Genomic DNA, 19,570 nt, shown 5'->3' on the forward strand with positions numbered 1-19,570 from the left:
TTAGCAAAATCAACGCTAAACTTTAAATATTGATATTAAGCTCTTCAAAAACAGACACACTAAAAAAAGCTCTCAAAACTTTATGGCAAAAATTATTTGAACTAAAGAGATAATGTAATGATGTGTGATTTAAAACTTATTTCTACCTAAAAGCTTTAAGATATAATTTTATTTTACAAAAGCTTTTGGTTTGCTGTTGATTTTTTAATATTAAAAAAAGCTCTCAAGTAAAAATCTAAATAATTTAAAAAATGTAAAAAAAGCTTTAAATAAAAAATTTTTATGATTTTTCAGGTAAAAATAAAAAATCTAAAAAGCTTTTTATTAATCATAGCTTTGTTTGATATATTTTTAGTTTTAAGAAAAAAGCTTTTTTAGTGATTTAAAAAGGACATTGTAAAATAAACTAATTACGAAATGCCTTTAAGCTTTTTTATTCACTAGCAAAAAACTCTTAAAAATTACTATCTTAAAGCTTTGAAATGAAAAGGGTATTGCTAAAAACAAATCGCTATTGTGCACTCAAATATTCGAATCTGAAAGAAAATATTAAAAGCTTTAATGAAAACATTAAAACTATAAACCAATACAAAAAGTTTTTTCTTAAATCAATTAAACATTGGCAACTCTGTTATCTTTATTACCATGACGATGGTTATGATGATGACGTTTAATGTTCATACAAAACAATATTTCCTTTAAAGGTATGTACATACATACGTTAGCATGTATGTATACCTACGTTCCATCATCGAAGTAAAATTATGTATTTTACACTCAATATTTTCTCCCTACTTTTGCCCACTTCAAGGTATGCATATCTTCTTTACATGATTTATGCAATGGACTGGTGGGATAGAAATAATATTGAACAGCAATAGCAAGAATCAGAATCAGAACAACAACAACAACAAAAATCGCTATAAACATATTTGTAGTTAAATTCAAAGAATATCTGCTGTTTTTTTTATTGCAAATGTATGCCAATCGGTTGAAGTCTTTAGATTTTTTTTTTTTAATTTTTTTCTGTTCTTAATTCTGTCTTTTAAGGCAGGAAGTTAGTGTAGCGGGAACGAAAGGAAGAAAATCAACCTCAATCAGGCAATAACCAGAACACACCAAATAAAGAAAGAAAAATATGGCCTAAAGGCAACAAAACCAAAAAGATGAAGGCATTTTTTTGCAAATATGAGCGAACGAACGAACGCAATCTGGAACAATGTTTTAATATTGACTTTAATAGATGCAGTCAAGCAAGGCAGAGTTTCGTTTGGGTATGTGTGTGAATATAATTGATGATAGTGTTCAGGAAAACCCAACATTGAAAAGGGGAGCAAATAAAGAATCTTCTGTATTTATTTTGAAAGCTGCAACAATTCTTTACCTGAAGGAGGTTGAAGATGTATGTATTGCAGAAGAAGATTCAATTAGGAAATATTAAACAAAAATATTTGATTTTTGTATTTTGGGGGGGAATTTAAATGGAAGTTCCATTTAACAGAGATTTATGTTTTATTTTTCAAAGGTTTTAAGTCAAAGTAAAGTTTAGAGGAATTATTATACAAAAGAAACACTATTTATATCTTATAAAGTGTATCAAAATTAGTCCGAATTTTTCAAGCCTTACGTATCAGAAACAACTTACCAAATTTACAACTAGAAAAACGATTAAAAATCTTACCTGAAAATAGAGAAGCAAAAAATTGATTTTAATATAAAAAGAAAAAGTAAAATAATTTTAAACTAAAACTTTTCAAATTTTGACTATAGTCAAACCCTATAGACTAGACTAGACTGTACTCAAGCCTATATATAGGCTGTAGTGAAGACTATAGCTAGACTTCTATCTATAATGTAGGCTTGACTAGATAATAGAGTTGACTATAGTACAGACTATAGACTAGACTATAGTCCAGACTATAAACTATACTATAGTCCAGACTATAGACTAGACTATAGACTAGACTATAGACCAGACTATAGACTAGACTATAGTCCAGACCATAGACTAGACCGTTTATAGTCCAGACGATAGACTAGACTATAGTCCAGACTATAAACTAGACTATAGACTAGATTATTGTCAAGACTATTTATTCTCTGGACTATAGTCTGAACTATAGACTAATCTACAGTAAAAAGAATAGACAAAACAATATACTATCTAGATTTTCGTTAAACTTGTAGACTAGACTATAGACAAGACTATAGAGCAGCCTATAGACAAGACTATAGAGCAGCCTATAGACTAGACTATAGACTAGACTATAGACTAGACTATAGACTAGACTATAGACTAGACTATAGACTAGACTATAGACTAGACTATAGACTACACTGTAGACTAGACTATGGATTAGACTATAGACTAGACTATAGACTAGACTATAGACTATACTATAGACTAGACTATAGACTAGACTATAGACTAGACTATAGACTAGACTATAGACTAGACTATAGACTGGACTATAGACTAGACTATAGACTAGACTATAGACTAGACTATAGACTAGACTATAGACTAGACTATAGACTAGACTATAGACTAGACTATACACTAGATTAAAGACTAGACTATACACTAGATTATAGACTAGACTATAGACTAGATTATAGACTAGACTTTAGACATCTTAGTCCAATGTACGTATTTCCTAGAAACGTTTATTTAAAAAAAAATTTTAGACATATCGGTCCCAAATATTTCGTACATTATTCATAAACATCATAGCTTTTTCAAAGTAAAACCCAAACAAAAACCTAAATATGTACTTCTAGTACTTATAAGGAGGAATAAATTGCCTCCCAACTGCTGCAGCCGATGAATATGATACTATGAAGTACTAAACTACTACAACTACTCCATTTTACTGATCTTTAATAATGATGATACTTACTCTAGTATATGCTGGTGGTGCAGGCTGTAAAAAGACGACAAAAGAAGTCTGTCTGCCTGTGTATGATATTGAGGTAAAATTATTTTTAAAACTGAAACCACGTACCAAAGGCTCGTAAATTAGTTGTGAGGGTGTAGACAGAAAACACCAGGCGCAATCATACACATACACACACAAAAAATAAAAGAACACACAAGAAAAAAGTCGAAAGAAACCAGCAGTAAGTAAAGCATAAAAAAATAGATGCATCGTATGAAATCCAAATAACTACAGAAATCGGCACATAAACATTAACTGAAACTATAAAACTTAGCAGTGTGCAGCAGAAAAGTATGGATAGTTTATGAGAAATTGTAGAGGATGGTAAGACAAGTATTTGCACACAAAACAAAGTACAAAGTAAACTTCCAAAACACTTCTCACACCATCCTCGGCAAAAACAAGCAAAGATGCATCATTTACTCTTTTAAATGGTCAAGTGTAAAATGAATTGGTTGGATAAAGTGCACTCCCATGGAGTTATTTTTTTTTTCTGCTGTAAATATTTATTGAACACAATAAACCAACAAATGGAATAGACCAAAAATCAGGCATGAGATTGGCAGGGCATGTAATATAAATGCGTACGATTTTGTATGTTTAATAAACTGAATATCTAGTTTGATGTTCATAATCCCCTTTATTTGTTGGATGCAGCAGAAATATGAACATACTTGAATGATTATTGAAAGAACAATGACTACAATAATAATAAAAAAAAAACTAAAACATAATTTAAAAGCCTTAAGGCATTTTGCTCCCCCCATTAAGAGCATTTAATGGACTTAAACACGAGAATTTCAAAAGTTAATTTTAGAACATTGAAAACAAAAAAATAAAGAAGAAATGTAGATTTGAAACGTTTAATAGTCCAGACTATAGTCTAATCTAGAGTCCAGACTATAGTATAATATATAGCTCAGACTATAGTCTAATCTATAGTCCAATCTATAGTTCACACTACACTCTAATCTATAGTCCAAACTATATTCTAATCTCTAGTCCAGACTAAAGTCTAATCTATAGTCGAGACTATAGTGTAACCTATAGTCGAGACTATAGTCTAATCTATAGTCGAGACAATAGTCTAACCTTTAGTCCAGACTATAGTCTAATGTATAGCCCAGACTATAGTATAATCTATAGTAGAGACTATTGTATAATCTATAGTCCAGAGTACGGTCTAATCTATAGTCCGCACTACATTCTAATCTATATTCCAGAATATAGTCGAATATATAGCTCAAACTATAATGTAATCTATAGTCCAGACTATAGTCTAATTTTTAGTTCACACTATAGTCTAATCTATATTACAGACTATAGTCGAATATTTAGTCCAGACTATAGTTTAATCTATATTCTATGTTCTGATGTATAATCTGATCTAAGTCTGATCTATAGTTTAGTTTATAGTTCTAGTTCTTTAATCCATTCCGTACAATAGTTCGATCTATATATAGTCTGTATTATAGCCAAAACAACAATCTGGACTATAGCCTGGACTGTGTATATAGTCTGGACAAAATTCAATGTCTGTTCTAAAGTCTGGTCTATAGTGTGGTCCATAGCCGGTTCTATAATCTAGAGTTACGACTATACGAACTTAACGGTGGACTTTAGTCCGATCTATAATTTGATCTATAATCTGGACTTAAGTATGATCTATAGTCTGGACAAAAGACTGATCTATAGTATTGATTATAGTCTGATCTATAGTCAGGACTACATTCTGATCTTTAGTCTGAACAACGGTCTAATATGTATCATTAATTATAGCCCGATCTCTTAATACTTCTGATATGAAGTTAATGGTCAATTTTATTCTCCCAAGAATACTCACTTTATTGTACCCAAGTAATCAAGAAAGAAGTCACTTTAATTTTTTTTTCTGATGACCCTTAAACAATGGTTATTTAACCCATTAGACACAGAGTTATAGGTCCAATATAAATATAACATTAGATCAAACCCCCGAACTGTTGGGTATACCACAACCCCAGAGACACTTAAAAATGTTTATGTTTGCACAATTTAGAAGGGCAGAAAGAAATAAGGAAGAAGGTAGTGGTGGTGGTGGGATGCCAAAGTGGTTAAATATCTCCTTCTTCTTGTTCTGCTTGTTCGTGCATTCGTTTTAAGTTATTAATGACTTTGACCTATGACTGTGCATTAAATAGTTTTTTTTTCCTTCTGCGAGATAATATTTTCTTGCTCGATTTTCCATCTCCAAGTGGGTTTGGTTTTTGTTGTTTTCAGTTTTTTTTTGTTCTCTATTATTGTCATAGTTGCTGTTGTTTTAAATCCCCAGTGCAATTTCAATCCAGCAATTTGCTTTGGTACGTGTTTGAATGCGAGTTTTACAGTACAAAAAGATCTATTTCAGTGCATGTGCCGAGAGAATATTGAAATACTTAAATATTTTTGCGTTTAATGCACTTTTTTCACTTAATTAAGATTAATTGTGAACTACACTACATTATAAATACTTTTTTTGTCTTCATTTTTGTAAAAGCTGTCATTATGGTTTTATTTTAGATGTACATATATTAAAATTGAGTTTTTTTTTGTTGTTGTTGTAGACAGGCGATACAAGATACGATTAGAATAAAATGTCATGAACATTTAAATGGCCAAAGGAAATATTCGTCAAAATAATTGCTAACGAGGTTAATTTGTTCAAATACAGACATTTATTCTTTCATTTGCTTACTCGCTCATTCCAATAAAATTATTTTTAAAACTCACACAAACAAAAATTCCCCTCTCCATTAAGTGTTAATTAATGTTTGCCACTATCTACGACCAAGTATCTTGACGTTTGTATCTTTCTATCTTATGCATCTTGGTATATATTTAATGATGCATCTAAATACGCCAAGGATGCAGTTTTTGCTTTATTTATTTATGCCTTTCTTAAATTTATGCAAAATATAAGCAAACAAAACTTGTCCAAGTCGTTCTGCTCTTAAGGCATTATTTCAATTTAACAAAGTTGCAAACATGCTGAGATATTTACGCTTAGATTTCTAGTCAGTTTAGAGATAGTTTTATAGTTATAAATACATTATTAGTGTGTTTGTTGGTGTATTGGACATAAGTGAAATTTAATATTGCCAAGATAAAAATCTTATTAATTAATGCATATTTCTTATGGTTAAATAGTTAATTAACAACAACTTGTGTCTAATAGAAAATAATAGGAAAATGTGTTTTGGGGAGTTATCAAAATTTCTGCTGGAAACTGGAAATTAAGAAGATAATTGTTCTTACGTTAGTTAGTAGTTAGTTAGTTAGTTAGTTAGTTAGTGGCCTCCGGTAGGTTAGTGGTTAGTGTTCTAGACTGGTAGACCGGAGGTGGTGGGTTCGATTCCCACCTGAGGCACTGGTTAAGGAGCGCACAACAGGCCCGATAGAGGCCTAGGTGTATTTCTTCGGATTTGATGTATATACATCATCCTTTCAAACTAACTAACTAACTAACTAGTTAGTTAGTTAGTTAGTTAGTTAGTTAGTTAGTTAGTTAGTTAGTTAGTTAGTTAGTTAGTTAGTTAGTTAGTTAGTTAGTTAGTTAGTTAGGTAGTTAGTTAGTTAGTTAGTTAGTTAGTTAGTTAGTTAGTTTAGTTAGTTAGTTAGTTAGTTAGTTAGTTAGTTAGTTAGTTAGTTAGTTAGTTAGTTAGTTAGTTAGTTAGTTAGTTAGTTAGTAGTTAGTAGTTAGTTAGTTAGTTAGTTAGTTAGTAGTTAGTTAGTTAGTTAGTTAGTTAGTTAGTTAGTAGTTAGTAGTTAGTTAGTTAGTTAGTTAGTTAGTTAGTTAGTTAGTTAGTTAGTTTAGTAGTTAGTTAGTTAGTTAGTTAGTTAGTTAGTTAGTTAGGTTAGTTAGTTAGTTAGTTAGTTAGTTAGTTAGTTAGTTAGTTAGTTAGTTAGTAGTTAGTTAGTTAGTTAGTTAGTTAGTTAGTTAGTTAGTTAGTTAGTTAGTTAGTTAGTTAGTTAGTTAGTTAGTTAGTTAGTTAGTTAGTTAGTAGTAGTTAGTTAGTTAGTTAGTTAGTTAGTTTCGTTAGTTTAGTTAGTTGTTAGTTAGTAGTGTAGTTAGTTAGTTTGTTAGTTCGTGTTAGTTAGTTAGTTTAGTTAGTTAGTTAGTTTAGTTAGTTAGTTAGTTTTAGTTAGTAGTAGGTTCGTAGTTAGTTTATTGTTAGTTGTTAGTTAGTTAGTTAGTTAGTTAGTTGTTAGTTAGTTGTTAGTTTAGTTATGTTGTTAGTTGTTAGTTTGTTAGTTAGTTAGTTAGTTAGTTAGTTAGTTAGTTGTTAGGTTATTGTTAGTTTAGTTAGTTAGTTAGTTGGTTAGTTAGTTATTAGTAGTTAGTTAGTTGTTAGTTGTTAGTTAGTAGTTAGTTAGTAGTTCGTGTAGTTTTAGTTAGTTTTTTAGTTGTTAGTTAGGTAGTTAGTTAGTTTAGTTAGTTAGTTAGTTAGTTAGTTCGTAGTTAGTTAGTTAGTTAGTTTTGTTAGTTAGGTTGTTAGTTAGTTCGTTGTTTTAGTTAGTTAGTTGTTAGTTAGTTAGTTTTAGTTCGTCAGTTAGTTAGTTAGTTTGAAAGCGGATGTATGTTACTTACAGTATGTATACAGTATTGTCTAATTTTAGGTCTATAGTCTGATCTATTGTCCGATTTGTCAACTTAAATCCTTTTAATGCATTTTAAAAAACTTTTTACAATTTATTTATTTCTACTTAAATGTTTATTATTGCACTTACTTTTTTTATTTTTTTATTATTATTCTCAAAGGACAACATGTTTGTCTCCTACAAACATGTCGGAATGAAACAATGAAAATTAACAAGGCCAAAAGGAACTTAACTAAAGTCAAATGTAAATGTATGCATTTAACTGCAAATGTATGTATGTATCTGTGAGTATATAAATGTATGACATGTGGGCATTGACAAACGTTTTGTAAATTACATAAAATACATACAACAAAAAATACACACAAAACAAGAAAGATAATTTGAATGAATTTATATGTCAACTGCATACGCAATACAAAGACCGAAACAGGACAGAGTAAAAATGTAAAGAGGAATACATATGAAGAGTTTATATTATTATAGTATACTCCATTCCATTTATTTATTATATAACTGAAATTTGCATGCAATATTACAAAATGTAATTTAAAAATACTCTTGCTCACATACACACGCACTTTTTAACAGGATATGGAAAATGTTGTTTAAAAAATGAAAGAAGAACAAATACATTGTTGTGGGGAATAAAGGATAAACAGGAATTAAAGAACCATAATATGAACACTAATTTATAAATACATAATAAATGAAAATAAAAAATTTTTAAAATTATGGCTATGTATGTATACATGTGTCATGACTATTAACATAAAATTCATACAACAATTTGCTACAATAATAACAAGAAGTAAAATTTTAACAATTGCCCGATAACCAGTAACTATTTTCGCTATAGCAAATTTACCAAACCTTTAATAAAACGGCACTAGTTACCCACCAACCTACTTGCAGGCATTTAACTGGCGAACTATTTTTACTGCCTTTAAAACTATTGAGCCATTTTATGATAAACTAGCTCAATACACTCAAAAATACATTATTTTTTTTTTTTGTTATTTTAAGTATAAATGTATAATATGCATGTATGTGCATATTAAATTGCAATACATGCACGTAAATACACTTACAAAATGGAAAGAAACAATGCCACATTCATATATGCACAATTCCAAGGATAATTCCGTACATGTGTATGTACTTGCACAAGCATGCATTATTTGTTTATTTTAATAGGTCAAGGACTTGATTGTTGATTATTTTTACTGCAACAAGAAAACAACAGCAAAATATAAACAAAAATATCATCTTCATCAACAACAACAAGAGTTGAAGTATGCTGCTGCTGCACTAGTTAGAACAAATATCAACAGAATCTTTTAAAATACAAAGAAGAAAACGAAGATATATCAAACGGAAGTTACTAACACATTGACGGTTTTCTACATGTTGTTCAAATATTGAACTAAATATTGAACTAATTGTAAGTACGCAAACTAACTAACTAACTAACTAACTAACTAACTAACTAACTAACTAACTAACTAACTAACTAACTAACTAACTAACTAACTAACTAACTAACTAACTAACTAACTAACTAACTAACTAACTAACTAACTAACTAACTAACTAACTAACTAACTAACTAACTAACTAACTTAATTAATTACTTAACTAATCGTTTACTTGACCATTTAAAAAGTATTCTCAAAACTGATTACAACATTCGATAAGAGCAAGTCCATCCTCACAGACCCAGAATAGGGAATGTCAATGAAGAATTGCCTTAGATATTACCAAATTGTTATTTTTTAGAACTACCTAAAATATGCCATAACTATGTTTAATAACAAACACCTAAAAGTGTACTATAGAATTTTTTGCTCACTTTAAAGAACAACAAATTTTTTCAAAAGAAACATGTCTGTATATAACATTCTCAAAATTATATTTTTGATAATTTAAAGCACTGTTGAAAAGTGAGCAACATTTTTACGAAATGAAACACTTAATACATTTACAAGGCAGTAAAAATATGATTATGTGTGAGTATGTGAAAATTTGTTACTTAAACACATGCACACATGTGTAGCACACTCGACCATATTAGTAATAACTTTATCCTTAACCTTGTTCTATACAACAATTTCCTTTATAATATAAGTAGAGAAAACAACTCTATTTGCAAGATGATATTGAATTTCAACATTAAGAAAAAAACTAAAATAATAAGCAGTTTTTTTACAACACATACAGTAACAGATACATGTACATTGTATCTATGTGGTGATATTAAGCCAACAAAATATAGTTGCAAAAAATTCTAAAAGAAAACACTAACAGGGCAAATGTTTAGAACAGGAAGAAACATTACTGTGTGAACTCAATTTACACTGACATTATGGAGTAAAATAGAAAAAATAACTAAACTAAAAAAGGAAAAAAAAAATATAAAATAAACTTTTATAAAAGCAGGCCAACTTATAACAACAAGAAGAGGAGAAAATTGCAACGTAAACAGAATGAGATGGTAAAACAAAAATGTTATACATTTCAATTAGTTAAAGGAAAAAGTAATTTCTTTGAATAAACAAATGGATACATGACTATGTTAAAACCATGAGGAAATTGGTATATATAAATTGTTAAAAATATTTAGTTTTATTTGAATTCAAATAATTTTTTTATAAACTTTAAAATAATGATAACAAGAAATACTTGTTCTCCAACCCAATAACACTAAAGTAACACTCACTAGAAACTTACTAAAACAACGTTATATTTTTGTTACAAACACACGATTTCTATACCTACCAATAGTTTTTCCAATACCAACCCTACAGTTCCTCCACCTTACCACTCTTTCACTAGCAATATCACCAGTCCAAACTAAACAAAAGCTTTCAGAACTAACGGGTAACTACTAATATTTTTCAAAGTATTTATGTATTGTTAGACACGCACACCTATAAATTCTTAAACACACACATAGATACTTCAAGTGCAAACACATACGTTCCCATATATAAACGAGCCAAGTAGGAGGTTTTTCCCCTAGTCATGTCATTATGACATTTTAGAAACCTGCAATGAGTTTTGGCAGGCAGAAACTAAATAGCCAGTAAAGTAATAATGCTAATAAAAATGCTACTAAAAGGAACATGTGTTACTAACTTCAAAAATATGTAGTATGAAGGGCTTAAATGAGAGTTCATGTTCGATATGAAAAGAAACAAATAAAAATATTAATAAATTTATGAAAAGGGAAAAAGAAATAAAATAAATGTTTAAACAATAAATATTTCCCCAATTCTCGAATTAAAACTGGGGAGAAAACCCATAAGTTTTATTTGGGATTAAGGATATCAAAAGTACTAGTTAATCCCCTACTACAGAAAAAACTAGTATATCTCAAAATTAGTTCTAGCTCGGTTCTAGATCAGTTCTAGTTCAGTTCTACTTCAGTTCTAGTTCAGTTCTAGTTCAGTTCTAGTTCAGTTCTAGTTCAGTTCTAGTTCAGTTCTAGTTCAGTTCTAGTTCAGTTCTAGTTCAGTTCTAGTTCAGTTCTAGTTCAGTTCTAGTTCAGTTCTAGTTCAGTTCTAGTTCAGTTCTAGTTCAGTTCTAGTTCAGTTCTAGTTCAGTTCTAGTTCAGTTCTAGTTCAGTTCTAGTTCAGTTCTAGTTCAGTTCTAGTTCAGTTCTAGTTCAGTTCTAGTTCAGTTCTAGTTCAGTTCTAGTTCAGTTCTAGTTCAGTTCTAGTTCAGTTCTAGTTCAGTTCTAGTTCAGTTCTAGTTCAGTTCTAGTTCAGTTCTAGTTCAGTTCTAGTTCAGTTCTAGTTCAGTTCTAGTTCAGTTCTAGTTCAGTTCTAGTTCAGTTCTAGTTCAGTTCTAGTTCAGTTCTAGTTCAGTTCTAGTTCAGTTCTAGTTCAGTTCTAGTTCAGTTCTAGTTCAGTTCTAGTTCAGTTCTAGTTCAGTTCTAGTTCAGTTCTAGTTCAGTTCTAGTTCAGTTCTAGTTCAGTTCTAGTTCAGTTCTAAGTTCAGTTCTAGTTCAGTTCTAGTTCAGTTCATAGTTCAGTTCTAGTCAGTTCTTCTAGTTCAGTTCTAGTTCAGTTCCTGAGTTCAGTTCTAGTTCAGTTCCTGGTTCAGTTCTAGTTCCGTTCTAGTTCAGTTCTAGTTCAGTTCTATTCAGTTCTAGTTAGTCTAGCTCAGTTCTAGTTCAGTTCCTAGTTCAGTTCTAGGTTCAGTTCTAGTTGCTTAGTTCAGTTCTAGTTCAGTTCTAGTTCAGTTTCTAGTTCAGTTCTAGTTCAGTTCTGGTTCAGTTTCTAGTTCAGTTTCTAGTTCAGTTCTAGTTCAGTTCTAGTTCAGTTCTAGTCAGTTCTAGTTCAGTTCTAGTTCAGTTATAGTTCAGTTATAGTTATGTTGTTCAATTCTAATCAAATTCCTGTTCAATTTTTATCCAGTTCCATTTCAGTTCATATTTTATTCGGAGAAATCTTTGATAGTTTCTATGACTTTGTTATATTTTTCCGATTTTCGTGAAAAGGGCTTTATTTTTAGCCCCTAATGATTCTCCTTAGTGTTACCAATTAGATATGTATTTTCATTTTTAATTTGTTAACACTTATAAGCTCTTTGTATAGTATTTAACGCAAAATTTATAAAAAAAATTGGCAACAGGGCCGAGTTGCATGTTGCCAAAAAAAAATATAAAAAAAATAAAAAGGCAAAAAATCAACATAAAATAAAAATAATAACCTTGACAACAGATAATAAATAAAAAATAAAATAAAATGAAAATATTTCATACTCACACTCTACCATACAGGCAGCAGGTACGAGTGCGACTACCAGTATTGATTGCCAATAGATACACAAATCATTTGATTTTTTTTGTTTTTAATTTTTATTTTCATTGATTGTATTAAAATGAAAAAATATCTATAATATATTTAGCTAAAAATAGAAAATTTACGAATACTACAACAAATTCTATGAAAATTACAATTATATTGCTTGTTTTTCTCTTGTTAATAAATGACAAGAAAATTTCATTATAAGACGAATAAAATTTTCTTTTCGCTTTTTTATTTGTTTAATATTTGTGTTACAACCTTTTAGGGGAATTCTAAGTAAGCCAAGTAAATTACTTGACATTATTGCCACTTGAATTATAATCGGAGCATAATAACTAAGATTGGGATAGTAAACTACCATTTCGCAGTAAATGGTAAATAGGGAATTTCATCTTAACTGATCCAAATTTTTAAACCGATGTCTCCCGGTTCTCGTTCAGTTATAATTTATTTCCAGCTCAGTTCTAGTTCAGATCTAGTTCAGTTCTAGTTCTAGTTCAGTTCTAGTTCAGTTCTAGTTCAGTTCTAGTTCAGTTCTAGTTCAGTTCTAGTTCAGTTCTAGTTCAGTTCTAGTTCAGTTCTAGTTCAGTTCTAGTTCAGTTCTAGTTCAGTTCTAGTTCAGTTCTAGTTCAGTTCTAGTTCAGTTCTAGTTCAGTTCTAGTTCAGTTCTAGTTCAGTTCTAGTTCAGTTCTAGTTCAGTTCTAGTTCAGTTCTAGTTCAGTTCTAGTTCAGTTCTAGTTCAGTTCTAGTTCAGTTCTAGTTCTAGTTCAGTTCTAGTTCAGTTCTAGTTCAGTTCTAGTTCAGTTCTAGTTCAGTTCTAGTTCAGTTCTAGTTCAGTTCTAGTTCAGTTCTAGTTCAGTTCTAGTTCAGTTCTAGTTCAGTTCTAGTTCAGTTCTAGTTCAGTTCTAGTTCAGTTCTAGTTCAGTTCTAGTTCAGTTCTAGTTCAGTTCTAGTTCAGTTCTAGTTCAGTTCTAGTTCAGTTCTAGTTCAGTTCTAGTTCAGTTCTAGTTCAGTTCTAGTTCAGTTCTAGTTCAGTTCTAGTTCAGTTCTAGTTCAGTTCTAGTTCAGTTCTAGTTCAGTCTAGTTCAGTTCTAGTTCAGTTCTAGTTCAGTTCTAGTTCAGTTCTAGTTCAGTTCTAGTTCAGTTCTAGTTCAGTTCTAGTTCAGTTCTAGTTCAGTTCTAGTTCAGTTCTAGTTCAGTTCTAGTTCAGTTCTAGTTCAGTTCTAGTTCAGTCTAGTTCAAGTTCTAGTTCTAGTTCTAGTTCAGTTCTAGTTCAGTTCTAGTTCAGTTCTAGTTCAGTTCTAGTTCAGTTCTAGTTCAGTTCTAGTTCAGTTCTAGTTCAGTTCTAGTTCAGTTCTAGTTCAGTTCTAGTTCAGTTCTAGTTCAGTTCTAGTTCAGTTCTAGTTCAGTTCTAGTTCAGTTCTAGTTCAGTTCTAGTTCAGTTTTAGTTCAGTTCTAGTTCAGTTCTAGTTCAGTGTTAGTTCAGTTCTAGTTCAGTTCTAGTTCAGACTAAATGTGTTCTGAGTTGTGTATATTTTCATTTCTTAGGAAAAATTCTTAGGAAAAATTCATCGGTAGTTAATAGAGTTTTCCATTGCATGTATTTTCATAATAAATTTGATTTCAATGTATTTGGGTTTATTTCATTACAAATAAGTATTACAATGCAATTAAATAATATACCCATTTATTTAAGTGTTCCTATTATTAATTAATCGAATTTGGTTTTTCCCGTGAGTATTTATTTGAAATGTTTGGGGATTTTCTGTAATTGCAAAACTGGCAAAAGAAATAAATATTAAAATTAGATAGAGAAATTTATAATTTAATAGATGTTGGAAAAACCCAAATATATTCCTGTTTAAAACTTTCAATATACTTTTGATACTCCAGATCCAGCCAATTTAAAATTTGTTATTAAATGAAATATCCTTAATATGAAAATGTACTTACAAAATTTTATCGAATTCGAATTAATAAAACACCAAAAAACTTACCTGCAAAGAGAAGGAATATATATTTTTTTTAATTTATTGTTATTTATTTATTTTTATGGAGTTGAAATTAAAAAATAATATTATTTTAAGGCTTTATAAAAAAAAAGTTATAAAAATACATAATACATATATATTTTAAATACAATAATGATGAAAACATTAAAGTTTATTTTATGCAATTAACATTTTATCTTTTACAAAATTAAACTTGGACGAAGAAAAAAAATTATGCAAAAAGATTGTAAAATACGTATGTACGTGTGTTAAAAAAAAAAAACATTAAATAAATGTATGTTTTTAATGGTCAACTTAAAATAATATTTATATATAAGTTTGATAATAAATAGTAGTATTCAACAATATATAAAAATAATGGTATTAAATAAATATTTAACAGACATACACTGAGAGAAAATTTTAAGTGTAATCTAGGATGCTAAACCTAGTATCCCGCAAAAACTTACTCTGATTGATATTTATTCATTGACATTTTAACTTTCATGAGAATGAAGTACTTATCACTTTCGCTTACAAATAAGTACTTAAATAAGTCATTAGTAATTTTTTGTGTTTGTTAGTTTGCTGTCGTACTCACAACACCTCTGCTTTTAGTACAGTACTTACGTATATGATTCATTGTAAGTCATTATTAGTGTATTTAAAAGTAATGCCACCAAATAAGTGTCATTATTTTAAAGTTATCAGGACGATATGTGATAGTCAGTGAAAAGTATGTTAATAGGTAAGTGTTTACAATTGAAAACCATTACCAAGTTATTGCTGAGTAGTTTTCTCAACAATTTGAAAGAAAGTAGTGACCTTTGAACTTTGATATCTTAAGTAATCGACACTCAATCATTAGTTTAATCATAAATTTGCAGCAATTTTCTATAAACTATTCTCTATTACCCAATTTTATAAATTTTTTTTTTAAGTGTCCTCTGACACTCGAAAGCGTATTTCTTCTGTCATAATAAATGGTTGACAATTTTTGCTGGTACTTGTGAATTACCATTTTGACCCAAATTATAAAATACATACCACAGAAAATGTTCAACTTGGAAAAGTTTAATGCAGTAAAAATTTTATACATTTTAAAAATATACAAAAAAATGTGAAAATTTGTATAAAAAATTTAAGTATTACATCCCATTCCCCATAGTTATAATACTTTGCATATTTAGAGAAGATACTTGTGATGCTATTGGCAATGTGGAAACAATATCCTGTAAAATTATGTTCAAGGTTCATATTAGAAACTTAAGTAAGAACTATGAGTCATAAAAAAAGCTTAAACATGTAACTAAAGCCGAAGAGAAAAGAATAATAACTGGTCCCCTTATAATCATAAAGTAATTTATGATTTGCACTGAATGGTTATTTTTCTATATTTTAAAAGATAAGAATATTCTTATTAAATAAATTTCAGTATATCAAAAATAACTGGTCCACTTTTTTTATGACAACATTATCTAAATTTACTAGATTTGTAAAGAAATTAGCAAATTTATTTAAAATTAATTCTATCAAAAGCAAGAAAACAAGTTCTTAACAAAAAACATTAAATAAATATTTTTTAGTTACTTGTTAAAGTTTAAACTTTCCACCAAAAAAAAAAAAAAATTGAAAAAATACACTACAAATCATTAAAAAATATAAAACTTTCAAGGTTTATATACTTGCAAAGAATGCCACGAATGTTGTAGATGATGGAGCTTGTGTTGTACAAAAATTGTCCTCAACTTTCTTTTTATTGAGCATCCACCATCAAAGAAAGAAATACAATTTTTTCTTTTAAAAATTTCCTTTAGAAACCGTTGCCAAGTATTAAAGTTTTCTTAGAAAATGTTAAAATACCACCAAACTTTATGGAGTTTCTGTTCTTGCGTTATGTACTTTTTTAAATATTAAAACGTAAGAGAAGTTATTTTGAATCCTTAAAGGATTTACACTCGGTAAAACGTTGTAAATCAAATGTGAAAGAAAACAAGTTTTAGTAAAACTCTTAAAAAGCAGATATTTAATGATTACTGTATTTTAGAGCTGTCAGCGAAAATAACTGGTCCACATATTCTGTTGTTTAAGATAAAGATTTGTTTTACATTGTGATCAGAGAAAACATTAAGTTCAGTTTGATCTATACTTTTAAAATTACCGGTACCTCAAACCTTGGATATTAAAAAACTAGAACTAGAAAAGAGCCAGAACAGAACTAGAACAGAACTAGAACAGAACTAGAACAGAACTAGAACAGAACTAGAACAGAACTAGAACAGAACTAGAACAGAACTAGAACAGAATTAGAACAGAACAGAACTAGAACAGAACTAGAACAGAACTAGAACAGAACTAGAACAGAACTAGAACAGAACTAGAACAGAACTAGAACAGAACTAGAACAGAACTAAAACAGAACTAGAACAGAACTAGAACAGAACTAGAACAGAACTAGAACAGAAACTAGAACAGAACTAGAACAGAACTAGAACAGAACTAGAACAGAACTAGAACAGAACTAGAACAGAACTAGAACAGAACTAGAACAGAACTAGAACAGAACTAGAACAGAACTAGAACAGAACTAGAACAGAACTAGAACAGAACTAGAACAGAACTAGAACAGAACTAGAACAGAACTAGAACAGAACTAGAACAGAACTAGAACAGAACTAGAACAGAACTAGAACAGAACTAGAACAGAACTAGAACAGAACTAGAACAGAACTAGAACAGAACTAGAACAGAACTAGAACAGAACTAGAACAGAACTAGAACAGAACTAGAACAGAACTAGAACAGAACTAGAACAGAACAGAACTAGAGCAGAACTAGAACAGAACTAGAACAGAACTAGAACAGAACTAGAACAGAACTAGAACAGAACTAGAACAGAACTAGAACAGAACTAGAACAGAACTAGAACAGAACTAGAACAGAACTAGAACAGAACTAGAACAGAACTAGAACAGAACTAGAACAGAACTAGAACAGAACTAGAACAGAACTAGAACAGAACTAGAACAGAACTAGAACAGAACTAGAACTGAACTAGAGCAGAACTAGAACAGAACTAGAACAGAACTAGAACAGAACTAGAACAGAACTAGAACAGAACTAGAACAGAACTAGAACAGAACTAGAACAGACTAGAACAGAACTAGAACAGAACTAGAACAGAACTAGAACAGAACTAGAACAGAACTAGAACAGAACTAGAACAGAACTAGAACAGAACTAGAACAGAACTAGAACAGAACTAGAACAGAACTAGAACAGAACTAGAACAGAACTAGAACAGAATTAGAACAGAATTAGAACAGAACTAGAACAGAACTAGAACAGAACTAGAACAGAACTAGAACAGAACTAGATCAGAACTAGAACAGAACTAGAACAGAACTAGAACAGAACTAGAACAGAACTAGAACAGAACTAGAACAGAACTAGAACAGAACTAGAACAGAACTAGAACAGAACTACAACAGAACTAGAACAGAACTAGAACAGAACTAGAACAGAACTAGAACAGAACTAGAACAGAACTAGAACAGAACTAGAACAGAACAGAACAGAACTAGAACAGAACTAGAACAGAACAGAACTAGAACAGAACTAGAACAGAACTAGAACAGAACTAGAACAGAACTAGAACAGAACTAGAGCAGAACTAGAGCAGAACTAGAACAGAACTAGAACAGAACTAGATCAGAACTAGATCAGAACTAGAACAGAACTGAAGAGTTTATTATTACAATTCCATAATTAGAAAACAAGTAGAAAGGTATAGTCGGACATGGCTACACCATGGGTATATTTTAAAAATCATTTATTTTTTTATAAAGAATTTTTATGTTGAATTTTACCTTAATTCCGATGCATTTATGCAATTTATTGATGAAAAACAAAATTTCTAAAAGAGGCTTTATATGGGAGTTAGGGTCAAACGACTGCCGATCATTATAAAAATTGGCATAGTCATTTATGTCTATATAAAACTTAGTTGTGGCTTTTCTTGGTGAGATAGTAGTATATTCGACGTAGTTTTGAGTTAAAAACCCAAAATCGGAAGGTCAGGTTGCATGGGAGCTATTCAACCGATTTTCAATAAGCATCGTCCTTGTGTCGAAAAACTAGTATGGTCCAAATTTTATCAAAATATCTTGATAATTGTGGCCTGTAGCTTGCGCACAAGGTCAACCAGCTAGCCAGCCAGGCGGACGGACATGTCTTAAACTACTCAGAAAGTGATTCTCAGTCGATCGGTATACTTTAAGGTGCATGTAGGACTAATATTTTATGCGTTACAAACATCAGCACAAACGTATAATACTCTCCCCACTATAGTGGTGTAGGGTATAAAAACCCTTTTAAGAAAATAATGTTACTTTCAAAACTTCTAAATTTAAAACACACTTCCTATTCCTTTTTCATTAAATATTAAATTAAATTTAAACCAAATTCTTAACTAGCAATTTAAATTGACCGCAGGCCAAGTTAGTTCCCTTTAACTATTATTAAGTTTCTCAACTAGTTTTCTTTACTATAACAACAAATACTAAAGAGAAATAATAAAAAAAAAAAAAACAAAATGGATATTTTTAAAAACCACAAGATATTTAAGAATAACTAACATTCCTTATGGTATCCTTTATGTTTTTTAACTCAATACTCCCTTTGCTGTATATTTTTTAAAGTTTTTGAGGTTTTTATTGTTTATTTTTAGCTTATTTTATATGCAAAGGACTCACACACTGTATTGTGTCCTCAAAACTTTTGTATTTGTACATACAAATAAATACTCGTATCCTGTTTTGTCTCTAGGGGATAATATTGTGTTTTCGAAGTTAAGCATGTATGACTTCAATAAAAAACGAACTAAATTGAGGGAAAATCCATACGTAGCAAAAAGGACCCTTAGCAAATAAAAAAAAAGCACCCAGGACAACAACACATGTCGTCCTTTGCGGTTAATAGTTGTAAAAGGTAGACCACATTTCGCTACAAAAGCAAAGGCAGACTTTCATTTATACACTTCTATAAATACAACACATTTTTACATTTGCACATATACATACTACATATTGGGGCATGCAACTTAAATATTGTGGTTAAATGGAAATTTTAACCATAAATTACATTCATATGAAACCTGCCTTCTGCCTAGTTTGAAGAATAATATTATTAAATTTTAAATCAACTTTGT

The 19,570-nt window shown here is 29.9% G+C and overlaps 1 protein-coding gene across 3 annotated transcripts in view; it reads right to left on the reverse strand.

The window, feature by feature from the left end:
• Positions 1 to 19,570, reverse strand: part of LOC119609457 (protein roadkill-like) — a 167,362-nt gene that overhangs the window by 25,861 nt on the left and 121,931 nt on the right. Inside the window, exon 3 of one of the 3 annotated variants that reach the window (XM_037964244.1) lies at positions 1,579 to 1,681. The exons of 1 other annotated variant lie outside the window; for it this stretch is intronic. In XM_037964244.1, the coding sequence (XP_037820172.1) occupies positions 1,631 to 1,681 (51 nt within the window). In that variant the 3' untranslated portion in view covers positions 1,579 to 1,630. Of the gene's footprint in view, positions 1 to 1,578; positions 1,682 to 14,328; positions 14,368 to 19,570 lie in introns of those variants that run through there. One more of the 3 variants, XM_037964247.1, reaches the window with a different exon arrangement.

This window comes from Lucilia sericata, unplaced genomic scaffold (assembly GCF_015586225.1).
Source record: "Lucilia sericata isolate MDLA Ls3-8-SP2 unplaced genomic scaffold, ASM1558622v1 Contig000983F_arrow, whole genome shotgun sequence".
In the NCBI taxonomy this organism is placed as follows: Eukaryota; Metazoa; Arthropoda; class Insecta; order Diptera; family Calliphoridae; genus Lucilia; species Lucilia sericata.